At 41.7% G+C, this 26,082-nt stretch overlaps 1 protein-coding gene across 1 annotated transcript in view; it reads right to left on the reverse strand.

The window, feature by feature from the left end:
• Positions 1-26,082, reverse strand: part of DNAH9 (dynein axonemal heavy chain 9) — a gene marked incomplete at its 5' end in the record, with an annotated part of 338,080 nt that overhangs the window by 266,657 nt on the left and 45,341 nt on the right. Inside the window, 5 exons of the mRNA XM_081109536.1 lie at positions 10,262-10,686; positions 10,775-10,971; positions 14,427-14,562; positions 23,724-23,965; positions 25,000-25,255. Coding sequence (XP_080965662.1) covers positions 10,262-10,686; positions 10,775-10,971; positions 14,427-14,562; positions 23,724-23,965; positions 25,000-25,255 — 1,256 coding nt within the window. The remainder of the gene's footprint in view (positions 1-10,261; positions 10,687-10,774; positions 10,972-14,426; positions 14,563-23,723; positions 23,966-24,999; positions 25,256-26,082) is intronic.

Here is a 26,082-nt window from a genome sequence, read left to right on the forward strand (position 1 = left end):
TGAGAGGCACCCAGATATATGAGCCTGCTGCACTGACCTGGCGCCCTGGATAGCTGGCTCCACCACCTTGATGTGGTGCACCTGGCCCTGCCGCTGTGACCTGATGCCCCTGGACAACCGGACCCTCCACTTTGTGCCTGGCCCCATAGTTGTCACCTGACACCCCTGGATACATAGACCTGCCACCAAGACCCAGTGCACCTGACCCGGTGCCCTGGAAGACGAGACCCACTAAAATGAGGAGACAAAGAAACAATCCCCAAATGAAAGAAAAGGGGGAATTGGCAGAAAAGGAACTAAATGAAATGGAGGCAAGCAATTTATTGGATATAGAGTTCAAAGTAATAGTTATAAGGATGCTCAAACAACTCAGTGAGAACTACAAGCAACTTAATGAGAACTATAAGGAACTTAGTGAGAACTTTATAAGCACGAAAAAAATATGTAGAAACCATGAATAAGAATCAATTGGAAATGAAAAATGACATAGCTGAAAAAAAGAATACCCTGGAAGGAATTAACAGTAGATTAGAAGAAACTGAGGACCAAATCAGTGAATCAGAAGACAAGGTAGAAGAAAATACCCAATGAGAGCAGCAATTAGAAAAAAATTTTTAAAAAGCAGATGGATAGTTTAAGGGAGCTTTGGGACAAGATGAAATGTAACAACATCTACATCATAGAGGTACAAGGAGAAGAACCTGAGCAAGAAATAGAGAACCTGTTAGAAGAAAGAATGATAGAAAATTTCCCTAACCTGGTGAAGGAAAAAGTCACTCAAGTTCAGAAAGCACAGAATCACAATCAAAATGAACCCCCCCCCCAAAAAAAAAAACCATATCTAAACACATCATAATTAAAATGGCAAACATTAGACAAGGAAAGAATCTTAAAAGCAGCAAGAGAGAGACAGAAAGTTACCTACAAGGGAGTTCCCATTAGACTGTCAGCAGATTTCTCAATAGAAACATTTCAGGCCAGAAGGGTGTGGCATGACATAAACAAAGTAATGAAAAGCAAGGGACTGAATCCAAGACTTCTCTATTCAGCAAGGCTATCATTCAAAATTAAAGGTGAAATACAGAGCCTCTCAGACAAAAAAAAAAAAAAAAAAAGGCTAAAGGAGTTTATCATCACCAAATCAGCACTATAAGAAATGCTAAAGGGACTGGTATAAGAAGAAGAAATAGAGAAGAGAGGAACATAGTTATAAAGAAAATAATGACCAAAAAAAGTACCTATCTAGAATAATAAAAGCTTAATATGCTAATTAGTCCAGATGGTTGAATAGCAGAAGGACTGTCCGGGCAACCTTCCAGACGAAGCTGGGGCTATGAGGGCCGAGGCCTCTGGTCAATAATAACCTTAAATACAAATGGAGTAAATGCTCCCATCAAAAGACATCAGGTAGCTGAATGGATAAGAAAACATGACCCACGTATATGCTGTCTACAAGAGACCCACCTCAGAATAAAAGACTCACACAGGATGAAAATGAAGGGATGGGAAAAAAAATTCCATGCAAATGGAAATGAAAAAAAGCTTGGGTAGCAATAACCATATATGACAAACAGATTTCCAAATGAAGGCCATAACAAAAGACAATGAAGGTCACTACATAATACTGAAGGGTTTAATACAACAAGAGTATATAACCCTGGTAAACATATATGCATCCAATACAGGACCACCCCAATATAAAAAGAAACCTCTGGAGAATTTTAAGGAAGAGATAGGCAGCAATACACTCATAGTAGAGGACTTTAACACCTCACTGACATTACTGGATAGATCTTCTGGACAAAAATATCAAGTAAACAATGATCCTAAATGGCACATTATAGCAGATGGAATTGACATTTACAGAACATTTACCCCCAAAGCTACAGAATATACATTTTTCTCAAGTGCACATGAGTCATTCTCAAAGATAGACCACATGTTAGGGCACAGACTAAGTCTCTACAAGTTTGAGAAGATTTAAATCATATCAATCATCTTCTCAATCACAATGGCATGAAACTAGAAATGAACTACAATAAAAACACTCAAAAACATTCTCAAACACATGGAGGCTAAATAGCAAGTTATCAGATAATAAATGGGTTCCAATGAGATTAAGGGAGAAATAAAAAAAAACTTCCTGGAAACACATGAAAATGAACACACAACTACACAAAATCTATGAGACACAGCGAAAGCAGTCCTGAGAGCAAAGTTTATAGCAATACAGCCTATGTCAAGAAACAAGAAATTTTTCTAATGAACTATCTAACACTACAACTTACCTAAAGAATTAGAAAGAGAACAAGAAAAGTCCAGAGTATGTACAAGGAAGGAAATAATAAAGATCAGAGAGGAAATAAACGACAGAGACTAAACACACACACACACACACACACACACACACACACTACCAGAGATCAATGAAACCAAGAGCTGGTTCTTTGAAAAGATAAATAAAATTGATGAACCTTTAGCCAGATTCATTAAGAAACAAAGAGAGAGGACCCAAATAAATAAAATCAGAAAAGAAAGAGGTAAAGTACAATAGAAGCTGGTACAATATTTGCAAATCAATAGATGTTCTGCTCTCACATGGATGTTTCTCTTTCTCTCTCCCTCTCCCTTACTCTCCCTCTAAAAATCAATAAAAATATTGTTTTAAAAGAAACTTTTTAAAAAATATATTTTATTGATTTTTTTACAGAGAGGAAGGGAGAGGGATAGAGAGTTAGAAACATCAATGAGAGAGAAACATCGATCAGCTGCCTCCTGCACATCTCCTACTGGGGATGTGCCCGCAACCCAGGTACGTGCCCTTAGCCAGAATCGAACCTGGGATCCTTGAGTCCGCAGGCCGATGATCTATCCACTGAGCTAAACCGGTTAGGGCAAAAGGAACTTTTAATAATATACCTCATGTAGCAGGTCTGTAATATAAAAAGATGTAATGAGTAAAGATATCAGTAAATATGTGGATAAATTTAAATAAACATTAAGTGTTGAAAAATAAAGTATGATTTGTGGAGTTCAAATAAAAAATAGAGAACAATTGAAATTACTGGGAATGAGAGAATATAATTTGATGGATGAACAGTTGAGATCAAACTATTCTAAAGTCTTTGTATTGGTTGCGAGGAGAGTAACTATACTGATACATTTATTCCTTTTAAGGGTACTTATTAAAATAGGTATGGTATCCATAAGAACAGTAGACCTAGATGCAAGTTAGCGAAGAAAAAAAATGGAAAAAGAAAAAGGGAAAGAAGAACAATAGAAAGTACATAATAAAATGGTAGAAATTAATCCAAATATAGCAGGATAGAAATTAATAAACAAAACCCTCCAGTTACAATAGAAATAGTAAAGTAGGTAAAACACAAATTCTATGCCAATTACAAAAATATCTCCTAATATAAAGGCACAGAGAGATTGAAAGCCAAAGGATAAACTGAGAAACACCAGGAAAATATACAAATGAAAATGGTTTCGTTTCATTAATATAAGACAGAACAGACTTTACTACAAGACATGTAGCTAGTGATAAAGGAGATATTTAATGTGTCACTAAAAGTTTTAATTTGCCAGGAAGATATAGAAAGTCAACCTCTGTATGCTCATAGAACATAGCCTTAAAAAATATAAAAAAGCGACAGAACTATAAGAAGAAATTCACATCAAAGTGGAAGATTGTTTACACAATTATCTCTGTAATGGATAAATTTAAGCAGACAAAAAAGGCAGGGAGGGTACAGTGGGTTTGAGTAAAACAATGCGTTTGATTACATAGGCATGTATAGATCATTGCATCCAGCAGGCATAAAATATACATTCTTTCCAACTAAGTGCACAGAACACTTACAAAAGTTGTGCATACTGTAGCATATGAAGCAAGCTTCAAGAAATTTCAGAAGCTTATTATTACATATGTCCCAGTCTCTGACCACAGTACAATTGCTAGAAATTAGTAACAGAAATGAAACTAGAAGGACCCCATTTTTAGAAAGTTAGAAATATATAAATACATTGTAATGAATATTAAAAATTTTATAATAAATTATCATTAAAATATTGAATATTAAGACTTATAATGTCAGTAAAATTGTACTGAGAATGGAATTTATAACTTTAAGCGTTATATTAAAAATAACAAGGAGTGCAACATGAATAAACAAAGCATCCATCTTAAGTCAGCCTAAAGAATAGAAAATAAATCCCACAAATAGAAGGAAATAATAAACATAAAAGAATAAATCATTGAAATAGAAATCAAATTACAACGAAAGCGAATCAATGCATTCATAAAACTGTTTTTGTAAACCTGCACCAAGATTAATGAGGGAAAGAAATCAGAAAGCACACATAAGATCGAGTAAAACAAAAAGAGGGACATAACCACAGGTGCTGTATTGATTACGAGGTAAGAGATTATCAATTTTATGACAATAACTCAAGGATTTACATGAAATGTATACATTTCTAGACAAACATGACTTACTATATTCCTTAGTATCTTTAACATCCCTGTACCCACTAGAGAAATTGTGGGTAAAAATCTTGCCACAAAGGAAATACCAAGCCCAGATGGCTCAACAGAAGATTTAAATCAAACTCTCAAGGATCAGAGAATCCCAACCTTACGCCAACTCTTCTAGAGAATAAACTCATCTTATGAAGCTAGCAGAGCCACAGAGCAAGGTAAAAGATAGTATAAGAAAGGGAAATTGAAGGCCAATCCCATTGCAAACATAGTCGCATCAACACTAAACAAAATGTTTGGAAAGAAAATTCACCAATGGATATATGGGGAAAAGGTAATACTTTGTGTTGGGCTTAGCTCAGTAACGCTAGGCTGGGTTAGTAGTAGAAAACAAAAACTGTATTCACCACTTTAACATTTTGATGTGAAAAATATAATTATCTTAATGAAATTAGAAAAAGTACTTGATAAAATGTTGTATCTCTTTATGCTAAATCCTCTTAACAGATTAATAATAGGGAACTTCTTTAATCAGATAAAGAGGATTAGGGACAAGGCAAGGGTACTCATCATCACCACTTTATGCAATATTGGACTGAAAGTCTTAGGCAGTGTGGTTATATAAGAAATAGAGATAAAATACATTTTAAAAAAGACTGAGAAGGAAGATATAAAACCATCATAAATTGATAGATGATGACTAAGTATACAGCAAACCGAAATGAGTACACAGATAAATTATTAGAATTAATAACTTAATTTAGCAAAGCTGTTTGATACAAAATCAAGATACAAAAATCAATTCCATTTCCACAGAAAATATGATTTTAAAATATTATTTATACTAGGGGCTAAAAAATAAAATACCAAGGAATAAATCTTGGCAAAGGCATGAAAATATTTTAAAGGTAACAATTACAAAATTTTATTGAAATACATTTTAAAAGACTGATAAATAGAGAGGACATGCTCTTGAATAGAAATACTCAATACAATAAAAATGACAATTCTCCTCAAATTGATTTATAGTCACTGCAATCAAAATCCCCACACACTTTTTTCTTTAACAAAACTGATCTTAAAATTTATGTAAAATAGCAAGGGCAAAAATTTATAGACAATCTTAATAAAAATGAATAAGATGGGGACTGGTGCTGCCAGATATCAACATTTATTATTGAGTTACAGTAATTAGGACTGTGTTGTGTTAATGTAGCAATAGACAAGGGGCTACTTACTGTGAAAGACAAAGTTATAAAACTTTTAGGAGAAAATATAGGAGAATATCTTTAGGATCTCAGGGCAAGAAAGGATTTATTTAACAAGGCAAAAGAGAACAACATAAAGGAAAAGAGAGACACAGTTGGCTACATTAAAATGAAGAACTGCTCTCAAGATACACCCTAAATGCAATGGAAAGCCAAGCCACATAATGGGAGACTGTAGTTGCAATCTATACAAAGAACAAAGGATTAGATATCGAATATGTAAGTGACTTCTAAATATCAAAGAGGGGAAAATAAAGTCCAATAAAAAATGGGCAAGAGCTATGAATAGGCACAAAAGGAGAAATATAATAACTCACTAAAAACATAAAAAGATGAGCCACTCCAGTCATGATCAGAATAATGCAAAATATTTTCCACAATAAGATGCCACTAAAAAAATAGCCAGCATTAAACAGTCTGTCCATACCACAAAGTGTTGAGAATGTGGGGCTACAGGAATTGTTATAACTGGCTGCTCTACCTTGGAGAGAGTTGGCATCATATGCATTCTCTTTGACTCGGCAATTCCTCTCTTAAGCATTGGAATGTTTGCCCATGTACACCATGATGCATATATTAAGAGTTCTCATAGCAACATGGTCGATATTAGCAAAATCAGCTGAAACAACTCACATGCTCACCAACCACAGACTGGATATATAAGTTGTGATATATTCATATGATGGAGTATTACAGCAGTGAAAATGAATTCATTGCTTTACTCCAAACATGAGTGGATCTTAAATGTAATGCTGAATGAAAGAGATAGGACACAGAAAAATACATAATAGGAAATACTGCTTCATTTTCAAAATGTTTTAAAATGCAAATCTATATATGTATACTAGTATATACTATGTGCCTATATGTATATGTGTGCATGTACACACATGTATATATGTACGTGATATTATATATAAAGCCATGAAGAAAAGCATGAGAAGGATCATATCACATTTAGTGTAGGGGTAACATCTGGCAGGGAGGGGGAGAGGGATTTGATCAGGGAGAAGTGTTTAAGGGAATTTTAAAATATAGCCAATGATCTGTTTCTTAGCTGGATAAGGCAAATACAAGTATTTGTTGTAATATTCTTCTCTAAATTATATGAGTGCTATATTTCATAATAAAACTGTTTGTAGAGAGACAATGGATGAAGAAGTAAAAGAATCAAATATAGAGAGATCTTTGAGTTTTTCTGTGACGGAGGCCACACAAAAAATGGTGGTGTGGCTGGAAGGACTCATGGGGCCATGTTCTTTCTTTCTTTTTAAAAAGATGGCAGCTATGACAATACAGCTGCATGCTGTTGAATATTGATAGGGAATATTTAAGGAGGTAAGACCTTGAGTAATGAGAGAAAACAGGATGGGCTTAGAAAAGCAGGGATAATTTATCCACAGAAACAGCTAAGGGAGTTGAATGTATGGCTAAAAATGCAAGTAAGATGGTAGATTTTTAGATGCAAAAGGGAGATAGTTCTCCTATAATTGCTTCTAATTTCTCAGTGAATGAAAGGCAGCGTTATAAGGGCAGAAAGGATATTTGAGGTTTGAGGAGACAGAGGAAAAGGGAGTCAGAGAATTGAAGTATTCATGGAAATGTGCAGGATGTGATGGATGCTATGTTTATACATGAGATTTGGCAGAAGAATGGTTTGTTTTCCTTCATTAAGGATGAGTTGCTCAGGTGCAGGTGGGGAGCACTGAGTTTAGAGTCAAGGTTTTACAAGGCGGGGGTGGGAAAGGTGAGCAAGGGGGCAAACACTGAGAAAGCATAGGGCCAATGGGTTGGAATCCTGATGGGTCTGGAGAACGTTTCCTGGCAGGGTTTCCAAGGAAGTGAGTTGGAAAGATGCCAGGTGATGGTAGAGAATGGAATACTTAAACCTGAGATTTTGAGGGGAGAACAATTACTTCCACCTCTTTCCTTCTGCCCCATTAAGATGCAAGATGGAATTAGGTCACAGAGGTATGGTGGAGGGAAAGGGCATTGGAGAGAGAATGGAGGCGGTGAGGCTGTTGGGTCACTGAGGATGATTATCAGCAGAAGGGTGAGCCAGGGGATCAGCTCTGCAGGGATGGGGAAGAATGACTGTGCACAGACAAGTGGCAGTGGTACTGTCTGGTAGCATTTGCTCCAGGGGAGCTGAGGATTCTGAAAGAAGAGACGGTGAAATGGCCTGGAATAAACACTGAAGAGCAAGACTATCTCATCTACCTCCAGGCCCAGTGCTAAGAGGGGTACAGGAGAAAAATCAGCCCCTGCTTGGGAGGGATACAAGGGAAGCAGTGTCCCCTGGAGAGGGCTGGGTTTCAATTAGTGAAAATAGAAAATGAAGAAAACAGTGAGCATTTGCTGATGAAAGACCTGAAGTCTAGAGGAAGGGCATGGGGGAAGGCTTTGCAAGGGCAAGGGCAGGGGTTGAGTCAGATTAGGACATAAAGAGCTGAATGGAAATGAGAGTTTAGATGATGTTATGAACTGAATGTGTCCCCACAAATTCATATGTTGAAGCCTTAACCTCCAATGTGATGATATTTGGAGGTGGGCCTTTTGGAAGGTAATTAGGGTTAGATGAGGTCAAGAAGGTAGGTGGGGCCCTCATAAAAAGTAGTGGCCTTATAAAAAGAAGATCTCTCTCTCTCTTCTCTCTCTTCTCTCTCTTCTCTCTCTTCTCTCTCTCTCTCTCTCTCTCTCTCTCTCTCTCTCTCTCTCTCTCTCTTCTCCCTCTCTCTCTCTCCCCTGAGGGAAGGCCATATGAGGATACAATGAGAAGGCAGTTGTCTGCAATCCAGAAAGCTACCTTGCACCAGGAATCACATCAGCTGACATATTGATCATGGACTTCCTAGCTTCTAAAACTGTGAGAAATAAATTCCTGTTGTTTAGGCCACCCAGTGTGTGTTATTTATTTTTTTTATGGCAGCTACTAGAATTCTAGTACCAATTCCAATGTGTGTGTGTGAGTGTATGTGTGTGTGTGGGGGTGGGGCAAGTTTCCCACACCACCAAGCAATTCTCCAACACCAGCTATTTGTCCTATTATTCAAATCAATTCTGGAACTGTCTACCTGGAGAAAGCATCAGATTCCACAGGTTAAGGGCTAGTCCTCAAAGACTGCCCCATCCTCTTCAGACACCAGGTGTAACTCTGGTTGTCACTGACTGACCAGCTACAGACAGAGGTTTCAACAACCTCCTCCCTGCATTCAATTAATCTGTTAGAGATGCTCCCAGAACTCAGGGAACCTGTTCACTCTTTAGATTACTATCCTATATAATAAAGAGGTAATATGCAAACTGACTGTCTCATCCTTGCACAAGATGGCCGCCCCCATGTGGTCACAAGATGGCCATGCCCATGTCATCACAGATGGCCACCATAAGATGGCCAGCAGGGGAGTGCAGTTGGGGGCGAACAGGCCAGCAGGGGAGAGCAGTTGAGGGTGACTAAGCTGGCAGGGAAGGGCAGTTGGGGGTGATCGGGCCACCAGGGGAGGGCAGCTGGGGGCAATCGGGCTGGCAGGGGAGCAGTTAGGGGCAATCAGGCAGGCAGGCAGGCAGGCAGGCGAATGGTTGGGAGCCAGCAGGCCTGGATTGTGAGAGAAATGTCTGACTGCCTGGTGGGATTGGGCCTAAACGGGCAGTCGGACATCCCCCAAGGGGTCCCAGATTGGAGAGGGTGCAGGCTGGGCTGAGGGACACCTCCCCCCACACCAGTGCATGAATTTCATGCACTGGGCACCGGGCCTCTAGTCTTATTATAAAAGAATATAATAAAGAGGTAATATAACAAAGAGGAAGCCTGTCAGGTCAGCTGCCCTATAGCATCTGCTGGCACCAAAGGCTGATGGCTGAATGGGGGGACTGTGGCACCCACAGGATTCTGTGGGAAAGGGTGGGAATTAAAACTCTGTGGTGGATCTGTGAGGACAAGACTATAGTGAAGTGACTGTCAGAATGCTATCCAACTTGCTGGTTTATCTAGAGGGTGATGCTCTGATGTAGAGAGTCTGGTACTAGGCCTAGGTCCATGGCGGGACAGAATTTCAGAGCCAACCTGTGGCAAGGCTAGAGTGGCAGACAAAGGCATCAGGAGTGTGGTGATTTCATGACTTCCACATTGCATGGATGATCTGAACCAAGGGGTAAGTGGTAGAAATAAAATATGAGGCTCATTAGACCCCTCTGCCTCTCAGGCTTAACGAGCCTTCACAGTCAGAGTGGTGACGGGAGGTTGGATCTGCTAGGCTTGTATTGAGCATCATCCACCCCTTACTGAGCGCCTCTCACACCCTCAGCACCAAATGGAAAATAATAAAAAGAGGTCACGTCTGGTGAACAAAAGAAAGGGCAGGACTAAAGCGATCATCAAAAGCCTGGAGCCTCCAACCAGCTGTTTTAATCCACATAACCAATGACCTCATGGCAGAAAAACGAAGACAACTGAAAGCAAGGTGCTCCCCACAGCCGGGGTGCTGGAGGAGAGCTGCGACAACCATGTTACCTGTTAGTGACATAGTCAACAAGATGCTGCTTGAACATGAGGCTCCACCTCTTAATTATGTTCAGCAGAGACGCTTTGAAGGGCCGCACGTCGATCTTCATCCAGCTGTCAAACACCTTGACGGGTTCCAGCCTGCACACCTCTCCATAGAGCTGCTCGTAGGAATCGATCTGGGCTTGGAACTGATGCAGGAGGGGCGGGTTCTCCGGGATGCCATCTTCTTCGTGGGCCTCGATCTCCTCGGGGGTGGGGACGTGCCCATACAGCAGAAACTGACCCAGGATCTCCCTCCGGTCCTCCACGTACAGGTAGGAATACTGGCTGAAGGTGTCTCGGTAGCTGCAGCACAGGGCCATCATGCTCTGCACTCTCTCCATGAGCACGCTCCGCATCCTCGCCAAGTCGGCCAGGCCTTCCATGTCAGCCTGGGGAGAGACCACAGCAGGCGTCACACCAGCGCTTGCAGGAGGCCCCGGAGCTGGCTGAAAGGCAGGGTGGGCGCAGATCCTGTACCTGATAGTGAGGAGAGCTGGTCTGTGGGGAAAGCCGTGGCACCAAAGATGATATTCTAAAAATGCTGGTGACAAGCCCCTCAACCATGTCATAGAAGCCACCCTTCACTCCAGACTCCAGGGATGGGGAGAAAACCAGTTCTGGGACTGCCAAGCACAGCTGTGCTTCAAATATCGGGTTGAGTCCTGCCTTACATTCTGAAAAACAAGGACAACAATGGGCAAAACCATTTTAAAAATGAGCGCTTCTTTCATTTAGATGAGCTGTTGGGGTACAGAAGATGGAAATGTAAAATTTGCTGACACGCAGGAAGGGGAGGGTGACAGTCTAACTGTGGGCCAGCAGGGGGGCCGGTGGCATTTTGAACAGGCCGATTCTGTGCTGCTGTCCGGGGCTTGGCCAAACATTTGCTCTCCTTGTCCTCAGACAGCACATCCCAGAGACTGAGCAATGCAAGCCAGTCCCCTGCCACATTCGCAGACGCCTCCGGGGAGGCAAGAGAGCCCCTGGGTGAGCAGAGGTTGATTTTGCAAAGCCAATTTTTGGAAGCGTCTGATTTCTTCTTGGCGCAAACCAGACAATACCATTGGCAGCCCCTAGGGCTAGGGGAGCGGGGTATGCTTGTCCATGCTTGTACAGACACGAAAAGCAGAGTCATTACAATTCTGCCTGCTCGGCTTTCTGTCTATAAAACAGAACTTATCTTAATTCTGTAGTCCTAGAGTGATACATTTTTTAAAATAGTATAAGTAATTTAAAAATCCCTGAGTACTTGCTAGACAACTTGCCTTGCTCAATTTAAGTCAAAGTACAACATGAGTAAGATGTTCCAAATACAAGATAAAAGTTTCAACTTTGATCAATAACCACTTATATGCATATCTCTTTTTGATTGTAGAAATATTTAGGAGACTGTTATGTGGTAGATACTGTGGGCAGCAGAGACAACTCAGTGAAATTTATTATCTCCTTCTTTCCCAGAAATGGAGGTATAACTGTGCATGTGGCATTTCCCAGCTCACAGTTAGGGGTGGCAACGTGGTTTGTCACCAGTGGAATGTGGGAAGAAGTGGTGGGTGTCTACTTCTGGGCCAGGGCCTTCGAGACAGCAGGTGAGCCTCCTCTGCGCCTCCCACCGGCTAGAGCCTGGGTGTGGCGGTGAGCCAGCTGACACAACAGTGAGTGATGGAATCGCAGGAGGGATGGAACTTGCCCACCAACCTGGGGTACTCACTTTGGACTAATACTTAGGATGAAGTTTTGTTATCATAGCTTAGCCATTCTCATTAACTAAAAAGGTATGGGGTCTTCAAAGATATGTGAAACTAGGGTCTTGCCCTCAAAACTTCAGGAATGATAAATTTGCATGATTGGACTTAGGAGTATCCCATAAAATGCATATTTAACTTAAGGGAATGCAAGTTTACCAATATCATAGTAATTATGCTAATATCATAGAAAAGTATTTTTTTAAGCCTTTGAGATTATGCTTTGTGCATGTAGTCATGATATATTCTGCATCCCTACATGCATTAGATACCTATAATTTAGTAGGCCAGGTTGCATATATAGAGTGTTCCCCGCAAAATGTATACACACACGTTGAATAATTATAAAGGAAGTGTTTATTAAAACACATTTCTTTTTCAAAATTGAGCTACCAGCTGTTAAAGTGTGTATACATTTGGGGGGGACACCTTGTAGTTTAAAGGCTTTAAAAGACTTTCAAGAATATTTTGAGCAGATGAGATTTTTGCCCCACATGCTGTCATGAGAACCGCACCCCTCTAATAGATGCAATGCCAACATAATGGCCATATAAACCAGATGGCCTTGGCAGTGCCACACCCTTGGTATGAGTAAATCCCTTTGAGAGACAAGCAGGGAAGAACATTTCTGGATAGAGTGGGTAGAATGTAACCAAGGCAGGGTTTACATTCTGTGAAGTGACTGGGAGGCCAGACCAAGGCGTGGGAAGGGCATTTGCTTGTCAAACAAGGGAAGGTAGAAGCGGCCCAGAGAAACCAAGCTGTCCAGCTGGGCTACTGCAAAGGGTCACAGTGATTTTCTTCTTCAGAGGCCACTCGTTAGCTCCTTCACCTTCACCAGAGCCTCTTAAATTTTATCAGTAGCGCCTCAGCTCAGGCAGCTGCTAAATCTAGCTCCTTCAGGTTACATCATGAAGAAAATGTGTAACCCTTCCCCCCATTTCCATAGAGAAAATCTTGGGAAACACTACCATCTACTCTCTCCATCCCCTTGGCCCCACTCTCTCCTTCTCACAGGAGGACAACTGACACCTCAGACAGTTCAACAGGAGAGCTAGTGGTCAAAAGTGAGTCACTACATTTCGGGGCCATCTCCCGAGTACCTCCTGCACTTGAGTGTGATGGAGGCATCTTCCCAAACCTTCGAGAAGGATGAGAGACCAGAGGTCAGTACACTGAGGTGAGCACTGTCGGCCCTGGTCCCTTGGAACCAGAGCTCCAATCTCAGTGTCTATCACCATGCCTCACTGGCTACTCGCTCCAGGCCCTAGAAGGTGATCTGCCTCCCATTTCCTGCCACAGCATTTCACTGATTTGGGGCACCTCTGCACCCTGCAAGCAAACACCTTTGACCTCAGTCTCACCACCAACAAAGACCACAGGTGAGGAGAGGGGGGAGGTGCCTGATTAAACTACACCCAGCACCGGGCCTTGCTCCTCTATCTCAGCCGAGAGGCTTGCATGTGGCCTTCTGCATGGGGGGGGGGGGGAGGGGGGGGGGTCTGGACACTGATCTTGGCCTGCCTATTTTAACTCTGCATTTGATTTCATTCCTTGGGTTGGACTTGACATCTTGAAGTCTCATCTCACCTTCATCTTCTGACTCAACTATTCACCTCTGCCTTTCCATTTTGACAAGTCCTTCAATAGGACCCTCCTCAGAATCTACCAGATGTAAAAGGTTTAATTCAGCTTCATCCCTGACCTGTTCTGCCCTCTCCATCCCATCACTTACTGACCACAGTTAGTTCTTACTATAATATATGTACTTGATTCTGTGCACCTTAACCCAGAGTACCTGCCATAAATTCGAAGCCCTTAGCTATTTTTTAACAGCTTCGAAGAATGCCCATTACCTTCTTAACATTCCTTTTCCTTCTGAAAGCTGCCTCATCCCCGGTTTCTTGTCTGATTCCTTTTCACAGAGAAAATCTTCCACTCAACCCAGCTACTACAACCTCCCTGAGTTTCCAAAAAGCTACAGCGCTAGAGTACACTACGCTTGAAGGCACAGCATGTCCCCTCCCATTGCCACGAGTGGAGTCCTGCCCAACTGCCTTTACTAATGTGCTTCCAGGCATTCCAACTTAGTCACTCCTCTGCTGTACCTTGATTTCGATGGAATTAGCTTGTATGTTCTCCCTTTTGCACTTCGCTATCTTGGAGCCTGGTTTATCATCTGACTTTTAGATAGAGCAAAGTCTCTTCTTTTTGAACAATTTAGAAGCTCAATACTTTGCTATTTTATTGTGTGTAATTCACAAAATGTTCACAGTCTTTTTGGGAAAGGTCACAAAGCACTCAATTGCACTTCACAGTAACTCCACAGGTGCTATTCCTGTTATCATTTCAGTAACAACCCACATGCATAAGCCAGGAAATACCAGTGTTTTCCAGGAGGTACTTGAGGGAGCACTCAATGGCAAGAAAGAATCCATCCAGCAACATATCATCAATGTAGTCAACGTAAGTCTTCCAAATATCAGAGGTGGGGTCTGCTGAGAAAAGATCCAAGTTTTCCTAAAAAATAAAGAAATGATGTAAACCATGTTTAATACTATGGAAGTTCTGATAATCACTAAGGGAAATGGAGATAAGTAACACATGGAGAAAAAAAACATTCTTGTGAAGAATTGCTATTATACGCATATCAAATTCATTCTATCTGATGGGAACAGCCACTGACTGACTGACTGAAAGGAGCATAAGGGAGTATGTCTCATCCTGCCTCGGGGGAGGACTGCATCAGACACCTCCTCAGCAGGCACGCTGATGGTTGCCATGCGTGCTTCATTGATGTTCTTACTGTGGAGAAAGCTGCATCAAAGCAGAAGGTAGGGCATGTCAAGGAAGGAGTACTCAGGGTAGAGGGTATTATTATGATTCAAGGCTTATGACAAATTTCAGGACCAGACAATAAAGCATTTCCTATATAATCCTTGGAAATGAGCTGGAGTGTTTTCTGTTGGCATTTAATATTAACAAAAAATCTTTGGTATATTGAGTGATTTAGAAAATATTCACACATAAATGAATACACATTTGTTCTCTCTCTCTCTCTCTCTCTCTCTCTCTCTCTCTCTCTCTCTCTCTTTCTCCTGCTGGTATGGCATTTACTCTTCATCATTTTCATCATTAAGCCTTTTTAAAACAACTTTCCCTTTCTCTAATATCTTCAATGAAAGTTGTAAATACTTTGCAGAAGTAAATTTTCTAGCTGACCCACAACACTTCACAAACATTCATATGTAGTAAATTTCCCTGAATTAAAAAAAAACTCATGATCCTGTTTTTGACTAATAAAATTCTAAAATTTCTAAAATGACTCACCTACATGTTTATTTCCTAAGCACATTTAAGATTTTCTTAATGACAAAGGTCATCATCACATAAATCATAACATGGTGACAATATAGTATTGCTCTCAGATATTATTAAGATGGGTATGTTTGCTTCTATATTTGAAAACTTTCCGTTTTTATGACTGCTTTGTATAGTTGTTCTATCTCCTTCCTGATATCACGCTATCAATATAGCTCTCTGTACTTTTAACCTCTCTACCTCAAGTCTCCTAGGGTCTAAGGAGCAACTTGTTGGAATTATCTGTGAACTAAAAAGAAATAGCTCATGTTTCTGATCCTAGCCAAGACCGAGGAATGAGGTGAGCCCTGCCCTTCTGCTACAAACATCTTTCTCACGGGACATACAAAAAAACAATTGTTCTGGACAACTGGCTAATGGGCAGTACAGGGATGTGATCCTTGAGAAAAGGAAAGTGCTCAAGGTGAGCTTTAAAACAACTGGCTTTCTACCTACAGGCACTTTCCAAACCGTGACATGGGAAAGTGATCTCAATTACAGCATCCTTCCTGCTGGGAGAAAAGACAGAAACTGGGGTGTGGGGCCGCTGATATTGCTGAGTCCTCTTGAGTCTTTGAATATGAAGCTGTACATATTTAGGGCAAGGCTCTGCAAGGCCTGGCAGAGAACAGTTACTGGGGATTCTAAATGGAGATCGTGTAGGTCAGATAGTGCTAGAAGATGTTCATATACTATCAGAAATGATGAAAAGACCTTGCATGTAACCAGGAATTCACTGGAGACCCCAGAACTGTGATGCTTTATGATTTGAGCTGCTCAGTTCTAGAGAAAGGCTTCTTTAGAGTCTCCCTAACAAAGCTTAAAATTGAGCTTCCACGGGATCAAGCTGACCCACCAATAAGTTAACTGCCTGCCAAAAGAAAAGCTCAAACCCTTTAAGGAAAATAACACTCAGATTCTAAAGTGGCACCCAACATGACTAGAACATAATAACAAATTGTTAGACATGCAAACAAGCAGGAAAGTGTGACATTTAACCAAGAGTGAAATTCACTAAGAGAAAAGTCAGAGAATAGCTTCCATACCAATTCTTATTTTATGTGAAATAAAAATAAACATCTGTTGCATTAAAGAAAAAGACAGAAAATGAAAATAAAATAGAGGTTTGAATTAGCAGACAATGTCATCATTTGATTAAAAACTTCCCAAATTTGGTTTTAAAAAAAACAGTTCAGAAAGCTCACAACCTCTAAGCAAGATAAATATAAAAAAAGCCTATCTAGGCACAACATATTCAAATGGGAAAAATACAAACACTTAAAAAGGCACTATTAAAATTATCTGAGAGAAACAATACATTACATATAGAGGAACAAAGCTACAACTTATGGTTGGCTTCTGATCAGAAACATTAAGGATAGAATATGACAAAATGACTTCTGAAGGAAAAATAAAACTCTCTACTCAGAATTCTATATCCAATGAAACTGTCTTTCAAAAACAAAAGTGAAATAAGAACATTTTCAGATAAACAAGAACTGAGAGAATTAGCAGGCCTGAACTGCAAGATGGTAACTCAATTCTACAAAAAAACCCACACAAGTCTTCTGGCCAAGATGGCAGCGTAGGTAAACATGGTGCTCACCTCCTCCCAAATCCACATCAAGATTACAACTAAACTACAGAACAACCATAATTCAGAACTGCCTAAAATGGAGCTGAATTAAAGTCCTACAATTATAAAATTAAAGAAGAAGCCATAAAAAGTCAGGTAGGAGGAGCAGAGGAGTGAAGGAGCTGGTCCCATACCCATGTGTGGTGGATAAAAATCAGGAGGGATATCTTGGCTGTGGAGGTCTCCACTGAGGAGTGAGGGGTCACAGCACCACACCAGGCACCCCAGCCCAGGGTTCCAGTCCCAGGAAGAGAAGTCCCCATAACTTCTGGCTGTAAAAACCAGCAGGAGTATAGGTTGGGAAGTCTGAGGCTGCTGGAGTCCCAGGCAGTTCCTCTTAAAGGGCCTTCACACAGACTTACACAAACTCACTCCATCTGAGTCCAGCATGGGGACAGAAGATTGAAAGATATCAGGAGAAACTGAATTGTTTGGTATCAGGGTGAGAGCTGGAGGGGCAGCTTTCTCCTAGACAGAAGTGCTGGCAAAGGCCATTGTTCTTTTTCTGAGCCCTTCCCCCACAGAGCTGGCAGACAGGCTCCATCTCTGAGACTCCATCAACGTGGCACACACTGTTTGCCCTACCCTGGTGATTCCCACCCAACATTCAGGCCCACCCAAGCTGTTTCCAGTGGCTTTACCATATGAATGGCATGTCTTGGCTCATGCTTCAGATTTTCCTAAAATCTCTCAAAGGAGCAGCATTTGGCCTCAGTGAGCCCTTTACCTCTAGCTAAGTGGCTCAGGCCCAGCAGTAACAGCACCCAGCCTTGGTTCACAGCTTGGCCTCATCTGGGCACCTCTAAGCCCAGCACAAGAAGCAGCCACCTGCAGATCACTTTGTAGTTTATGTCTGGTGGCCCTGGACAGAAGACAGGTGGTGGCTGACCTTGGCCTACAACTCCCAGGAGGCCCCGGAGCCAGCACACCCAGTGGACAGCTTCAGACCATGTCAAAGCAGTACAACCCAATGACCTCCATAAGCAACACACTCAAGGGCAGACTCAGTGGGCACCAGATCCCTGCTGAAGTAAGTCCTGCTCTGTGCAGAAGATCCCTACACAACTGATCCTCTAAGGTGGTTGGAGGTTGGTGGCCAGTGGTCACAGTCAGTCCTTGTACCTGGGGGTAATTCCCTCCCATTGACATGCCAACAGCAATCAAGTCTCAACTATAACAGGAGGGCATACAATCCACATGGGGGTGCACCTTGAGTGCCTAGCTGGAATAATCAGGGAGGCTGTGCCACTAGACCCTATAGGACACCTACTACATTAGGCCATACTACCATGCCTGGCAGATGTAGCAGCTCTACCTAATACATAGACATAAGCACAGTGAGGCAGCCAAAATGTGGAGACAAAGAAACATGTCCCAAATGAAACATGTCCCTAATGAATTAAGAGAACTAAACTCCAAAAAAAGAACTGAACAAAATGGAGATAAGTAATCTACTTGATGCAGAATTCAAAACACTGGTTACAAGGATACTCAAGGAACTTAGTGAGGACCTCAAAAGCATAAAAAATAACGAGTTAGAAATGAAGGTTAAACTAAATGAAATAAAGAATAATTTACAGGGAATCCAACAGTAGATTAGATGAAGCTGAGAATCAAATTAGTGATTTGGAATATAAGAAAGCAAAAAACACCCAATCAGAACAGCAAAAAGGAAAAGAATTAAAAAAAATAAGGATAGTGTAAGAAGCCTCTGGGACAACTTCAAGGGTACCAGCATTTGCATCATGGGGGTGCTGGAAATAGAAGAGAGAGCAAGAAATTGAAAAGTTATTTGAAAAAATAAGTACAGAAAACTTACCTAACTTGGTGAAGGAAACAGACATACAAGTCCAGGAAGCAGAGACTTCTAAACAACATGAACCCAAAGAAGCTCACTCCAAGACACAGCATAATTAAAATGGCAAAGGTTAAAGAAAAAGAGAGAATCTTAAAAGCAGTAAGAGAAAGGCAGCTAGTTACCTACAAGGGAGTGCCCATAAGACTGTCAGCTGCTTTCTCGACAGAAACCTTGCAGGCCAAAAGGGAGTAGTAATAAATATTCAAAGTGATGAAAAGCAAAGACCTACAAGCAAGATTACTGTAACCAGCAAAGCTATCATTTAGAATTAATGGTCAGATAAAGACCTTCCTAGACAACAAAAAGTTAAAGGAGTTCATCACCACCAAACCAGTATTATGTGAAATATTAAAGGGTATTCTTTAAGAAGAAGATAAAAATATGAACAATAAAATGGCAATAAATACATTCCTATCAACAATTGCATCCCATTTGACCCTGTGATCCCACTTCTAGGAATATATCCCAGGAAACCAGAAACACCAATCAGAAAGGATATATGCACCCCTATGTTCATAGCAGCACAATTCACCATAGCTAAGATCTGGAAACAGCCTAAGTGCCCATCTGTAGATGAATGGATTAGAAAACTGTGGTATAGCTACACGATGGAATACTATGCTGCTCTAAAAAGGAAGGAACTCTTACCCTTTGCAACGGCATGGATGGAACTGGAGAGCATTATGCTAAGTGAAATAAGCCAGTCAATGAAGGAAACATACCACATGATCTCACTCATTCATGGATAATAGAGACCATTATAAACTTATGAACAAAAATAGATACAGGGGCAGAGCTGCCTCAAACAGACTGTCAAACTACAGCAGGAAGGCCGGGGAAGGCAGGAGGGCACGAGGGGGTCGGGTAAGAGATCAACCAAAGGACTTGTATGCATGCATATAAGCATAACCAATGGACATAAGACACTGGGGGGTAGGGGAGGCCAGGGGATTGTCAAGGGCAGGGGAAAAAAAAAGGAGACATATGTAACACTTTTTGTAATACTTTAAGCAATATAAAAAAAAAAGAAGAAGAAGAAGAAAGAATAAACTTTTGAAAACCTTAAAAAAAAAACAAAAAAAAACAATTGCATCTACAAACAAAATAAACAAGAACAGAAATAGACTCATAGATACAGGGAATATTTTGACGGTTGCTAGATGAGAGGGGGTTGGAGGGATGAGTGAGAAAGATGAAGGGATTAAGAAGTACAAATTGTTTGTTATAGAATATTCATGGGATGTAAAGTACAGCATAGGGAATATAGTCAACAATATAGTAATAACTAGGTGTGGTGCTGGATGGGTGTGGGATTTTGGGGGATGATCTCATATTAAGTTATATAATATCTGGCCACTGGGTGTACAAAAAATATATAATAAAAAAAGGAAAAACAAGTGTAGAAATAATGAGTTTGGGAGCAAATATAAAAACCAGAAACATTTTTTTCTTGAGTTTTTAAAGCAAAATATTATTATAATACTCTATTGTGGGGTTTATTTTACACACACATACACACACGCACACAGACATCTCAACAGTGATGATTAAAAGATTGGAGGCGGGAGTGTGTTAAACCACAATGTTGCTATGTTGCTAGATTCCTATATTTCATGGGAAAACTATAAGCTCTAAGTCAGTGGTTCTCAACCTTGGTTGCACATTAGAATCACCTGGGAATCTTTTTAAAATCCTGATTTCTGGGCCTCACCTGATTCCCAGGTGAGTTTAATGTGCAGCCAAGGTTGAGAACCACTGCTCTAAGTTAATTGTGATTAGTTCAAGAGACATACTGAAACCTAGAACAACTACCACAAATGTAATACAACAAGGTAAATCTGAAATTGCAATTGAGAAATTAAAATAGAATACTAAAAAATATACAATTAATAACAACAATTAATGTGGGTGAGAATAGCAAACAAAAAGAGATGAAGCAAATAGGAACCAAATAGCAAAATGGTAGAGCTAAATCCATACATACCAAAAACTACATTGAATGTAATAGTTTAAATACTCCAATTAGTAGGCAGAGTTCTTAGACTTAGAAAAGCAAGTTTCTACCATATCCTATATAATAAAAGCCTAATATGCTATGTGTCTGGTCCTCCAATCATCCATTCAACCAATCAAAGTGTAATATGCTAATGATATGCTAAGGCTGCTCAACCGCTCCCTATTGCACTGACCACCAGGGGCAGACAGTCTACCTGTCGACCAGCTGCTATGATGTGCACTGACCACCAGAGGGCAGATGCTCCAACCAGTAGGTTAGCTTGCTGCTGGGGTCTGGCCGATCAGGACTGAGTAAGATGGGCCAAACATGCCCTGGAGCCCTCCCGTGGCTCCTCCCCAGCTGGCCAACCTCCCGCATCCCTCTCTCGCCCCAATCATGCACTGGTGGGGTCCCTCGGCCCGGCCTGCACCCTCTTACAATTTGGGACCCCTCAGGGGATGTTGTAGAGCCAGTTTCGGCCCAATCCTGCAGGCCAGGCCAAGGGCCTCTAGTGCTGTCTATAAGAGAAGAAACTGGAATCTAAAGAAGCACATAGGTTGAATGTAAGAAAGTAGAGAAAGATGGACAATGCAAAAAGTAGAAGTAATGAATCTGCAAGGAAAAACCATAGTATTACCAAAAAGAAAATCCACACACACAAAAAAAACCATCAAGGCAAGGGAGTATTATCTATAACTAGAAGCCCAGCGCACGAAATTGCACAGCCCCGCTCATCCGCGTGCACCTTGCCTTGCATGCAGCCCTGTCCACCCACGCACACCTTGCCACGTACACAGCCTCCTGGCCGATCAGGCAGGGAGGCAGGTGAGTGGTTAGGAGCCAGCAGTCCCAGATTGTGATTGGGCCTAAATCAGTAGTCGGACATCCCCCAAGGGGTCCCTGATTGGAGAGGGTGCAGGCTGGGCTGAGGGAACCCCCTACTCCATGCACAAATTTCATACACCGGGCCACTAGTATAGATAATAAAAGTGTAATATGCTAATTAGACTGAATGACCTTCTGGATGAAGCTGGGCTGCAAGGGAAGCCTGGGTCCCACGTACCAGAGGGAAGCCAGTGCCAGCAGCTAGGGGAAGGAAGGCCTACTCTTGCACAAATTTTGTGCATCGGGCCTCTAATTAGAAATAAAAAGGTAATTTTATAATGATAATTCAGTGATCAATTCACCAGGAAGTTATAATAATTATAAACGTGTTTGTAACTACTAACAGAGCTTTAAACACTTAATGAAAAATCTGTCAGAACTAAAAGGTTAAATAGACAAATCCAAAATTTCAGGTGGAGATTTAACATTCTATCTTTAGTAATCGGTAGAACAAATAGACAAAAAAATCAGAAAGCATATAAAAGATAAGAACAATACTACCAACCACTTTGAACTGATATCTATGGAACACTATTTGCAACAATGGGAGAATAAACATATTGTCAAGTGCACAAGGGACATTTAATAAGATAAACAATATTCTAGGTTATGGAACAAGTCTCAGTGAATTCCAACTGACTGAAATCTTCTAGAGTATTCTCTCTGGGCCACAATGGAATTAGATTAGGTATCAATTTCATTAAGATATCCAGAGCAGGACCAAGTATGTGGAAATTAAACAACATACTTCTAAATGACCATCCAATTAAAGAAATCACAAGAGAAAAAAATTTAAGACTGAATGATAATGAAAATGAGGCAGATCAAATTTGTGGAATGCAAATAAAGCACTGCTCAAAGGGAAATTTATGTCATCAAATGCTGGTATTAGAAAGAAAGCCTCAAAATAATACCCTAAGTTTTTACCCTGAGGGGCTAGAAAAAAGATTAGCAAATTTACCCCAAATTAACTAGAAAGCAATCATAAAGGACAGAAATGAATGCACTAGAAAACAAAGTCAAGAAAATGAAAGCCAACAGGGCATTTCATTGTACTTCACACCACGGATAACCCCCAACCAGCAGCTGTAATCCATCACTGACCGTGTGCATGAGGTCAGCCTGCTGGACTGCCCCATGCCACTGCAGTAGGTGGCAGCTGGCGACCCCTAACAGCTCTTTCCACTCCTCAGTCTTTGAGGATGGGCCATGAGGCTGCCCTGTCTATCCCAATGCAGGCAGAGCCTTCCTGCTTTAGGTGCGCACTGCATTTTTCCTTCTTTCATCAAATGCAGCGAGAGTTACCATCTCCTCAGGCTCCATAGAGCTGGGTTACGAGAATGATGCTGGAGTTCCACACCAGGTTGTGCAGGCGAGTTGGGGACAGTTGGTGCACTGGGTAGTTTAGGATTCTGTCCTTGACTTTTCCTTCTCTCCTTGGGGTTTGGTGTGGCACTTAAAGTCATGTGATGACTAAGTGGGGCCATCATGAAGACGGCACTAACTTTTTTTTTTTAAATATATTTTATTGATTTTTTTTTCAGAGAGGAAGGGAGAGGGATAGAGAGTTAGAAACATCGATGAGAGAGAAACATCGATTCAGCTGCCTCCTGCACACTCCCCACTGGGGATGTGCCTGCAACCAAGGTACATGCCCTTGACCGGAATCGAACCTGGGACCCTTCAGTCCCCAGGCCGACGCTCTATCTACTGAACCAAACCGGTTAGGGCAAGACAGCACTAACTTTGACACTGATGCTGTAATGTGACTTTTCACTCCCCCTACCTATTAGCGTTAGTTCTTTTGCTCTCAGTATAAATGTCTATCATTGACTGCGGAAGACACACACCTATTGTTCTAATTTCAAAATCCCTTCCGGCACCAAACACACCTCGTGATGCGTCCCCGGGACTCGTGGTTGTGTGTCTGAGGGGCTGGTGATTACCTGAACCAGAGCGTGAATCTTCAGGCCAGATTCTCTGATGCAGCTGTAATATTTTTCCATCCGATCGTGCTGATCCTCCACAGAAAGCAGGCTCTCCCTTTTCCCATCCTTTCTCTTAAATATTGGAGACGCCCATGTTTTCATGATGCTCTGAATCTCTTCCACGTTGTCTTTGGTTTTCTGAATTCTTTTCTCAAGGTCATGAATGCTACTGGTGATTTGAATGACATAATCCCAAATGCCTGTTCCCCAGAAGAAACAGAATTAACTGAAATAGCTGACAGTGGCATAGCTAAAGGTCTAGCTGCTGTGAAAGACAAGGATCCAATACTCATGGGTTTTAAAAGACTTTTCTGCACAGGTTATGTCTTCGCAAGCAGCCTTTTTCTTCCTAGTTGTATTAAAGAGCTAACTCTTACCAAAGCCCTGATTATGGAGGGAAAGAAACGAAAGCTGGTGCATTTTTCTGGGGCATGCCAGTGTAACTTGGCGACTTTACATAGGCTAATGAATCTTATTTTTTAAGCACTTTCCCTGTATTAAATATTGAAAATGTCATTCCCTCTTGTATATGGAATAAAGCTCTGGCTTGTGTAATATGACCTTCCAAGACCTCCAGGAGTTGACTTGACCTTCTTTTCAAACTTTCACTCTTTTGAGGACCCTAATGCAAATCCATCTTCCTTCTCTGTGGTTTGCCACACTTTATATTTAACTCTCTGATGGCTTCTTATCATAGCTTTTCTTGTATAATTTATGTTGTACATATGTCTGTTATCCTCACTAAATGTGAGCTTTTTGGGTAGGGCCATTCCCACATACCTCATATTTTACATTCTCTCCACAGGCCACCCCCTCTCCCCCAGAGTACCCCACATATGTTAATCCATCGATAAAAGTGTATTGCATTGAAGTCAATGCATAATTCCCTTATAAGACACTTACAGCCCAGTTAAGAAAATTAAGTAACAATGGTAATACAGGAAGAACCTTCACTCATGAAGTGCCCCGTATGTGCGGGAGACTGCGGGAGATCTCATTCATTCTCTGAGCCTGCCCCCGCGTGTGGCAGCACATTTTTCTAAATATACTAGTCACATCCAAAGAGAAGAAAGAATACCGAACCTCCTTGCCTTCGCTACCTCGGACATGTGTCTGAGAAGACAGACTTGTGTTCAAACGCAACCCACATTACCAGGTAATTGTTTGAGTGTCCACAACGTTTACTGGGATCTGGACTCTCCCCCTTCGCCCCAGACTCCGGGTGGTGCCTTACCTTCGCTTTTCCAGTTCAGAGCCTCCTCCGCAGCTCGCAGGTGGAGATCGATGTTCCGCAGCTCTTCCGCCACTAATGGGAATTCCACCTCCAGCAGTGTTTTCATAACCTTGTTGTACCAATTTGCCATCAGCTCCAGGTTGGCCACAAGCTGCCGATAGAACTCCCTGGAGGAGAACATGGCTGCTGCGGTCTCCGGGATGTGCTGCAGCTGCCGGGGCTGAAGGTAGCTCATCTCTTTCAGCACAGACACCAGCTGGGGGAGAGAATCCACATAGATGGCTGTAGTTCAGTGGCAGCAAAGAGCAGCAGTATGCAGCAGAGATGGGAAAACCCCAGGGGACCAGAGGTCTTCTGGTCCCTCTCAACCCCTGCTCCTGCCCGTTCCCTAAGTGTGGGTTCAGAGAAGGGAAGTGAGTACTGGGCAGAAGGAAGAGGACTCAGAAAGCAGCAGATTAACCGAATCTGTGAATCACCGAGAGCGAGAGGAAAACCTGAGAGAGGAGACCTCAGTGATAGCAGGAGAGGTCCGCCGTGATGCGTGAGGGCAGGTGGCTGATGACATGATAGGCTCATGCTGACTGAGCCAGGTCCCATGGCTGTGCTGGTATGGGGGAGACTGATCACCCGGTCTGGGCCACCCGGAGCATGAGAAGCCTCGGGTTTAGACTTCTGGTATTCTTTCCAAATGAGGTCAGACACATGGTCACAGCTAGACACTGACGGGGCTGGGAGGAGGTGCCCACTGTATAACTTCAGTGGCTACATACAGTCATTTAAAATAGCCCGATGGGCTGGCTTGTCTTTGTGTCTTCATATGCGAGGAGGTCAGGGGATGGGAGTCACCAGCCTCTGACCTTCTACGGGGCCCTGAGCTTAGCAGCAACTGCAGGAGTGGGAAGCCAAGCAGATGTGGGTCAATGAAAAACACAGAGGCTGCTGGCAGCGTTTCTAAGAGCACTGCTCATCATTCCTTACTTATCACCTTTACTCTGAACTTACAAGGAAGGACTAATGTGTATAGAATGTATGACAAAACATACCAGGCCATAGATTCCCCCTCCACTCCCCACCCCCAGCTCA

This window comes from Myotis nattereri (genome assembly GCF_964212035.1).
Source record: "Myotis nattereri genome assembly, chromosome: 16".
Lineage (NCBI taxonomy): Eukaryota > Metazoa > Chordata > Mammalia > Chiroptera > Vespertilionidae > Myotis > Myotis nattereri.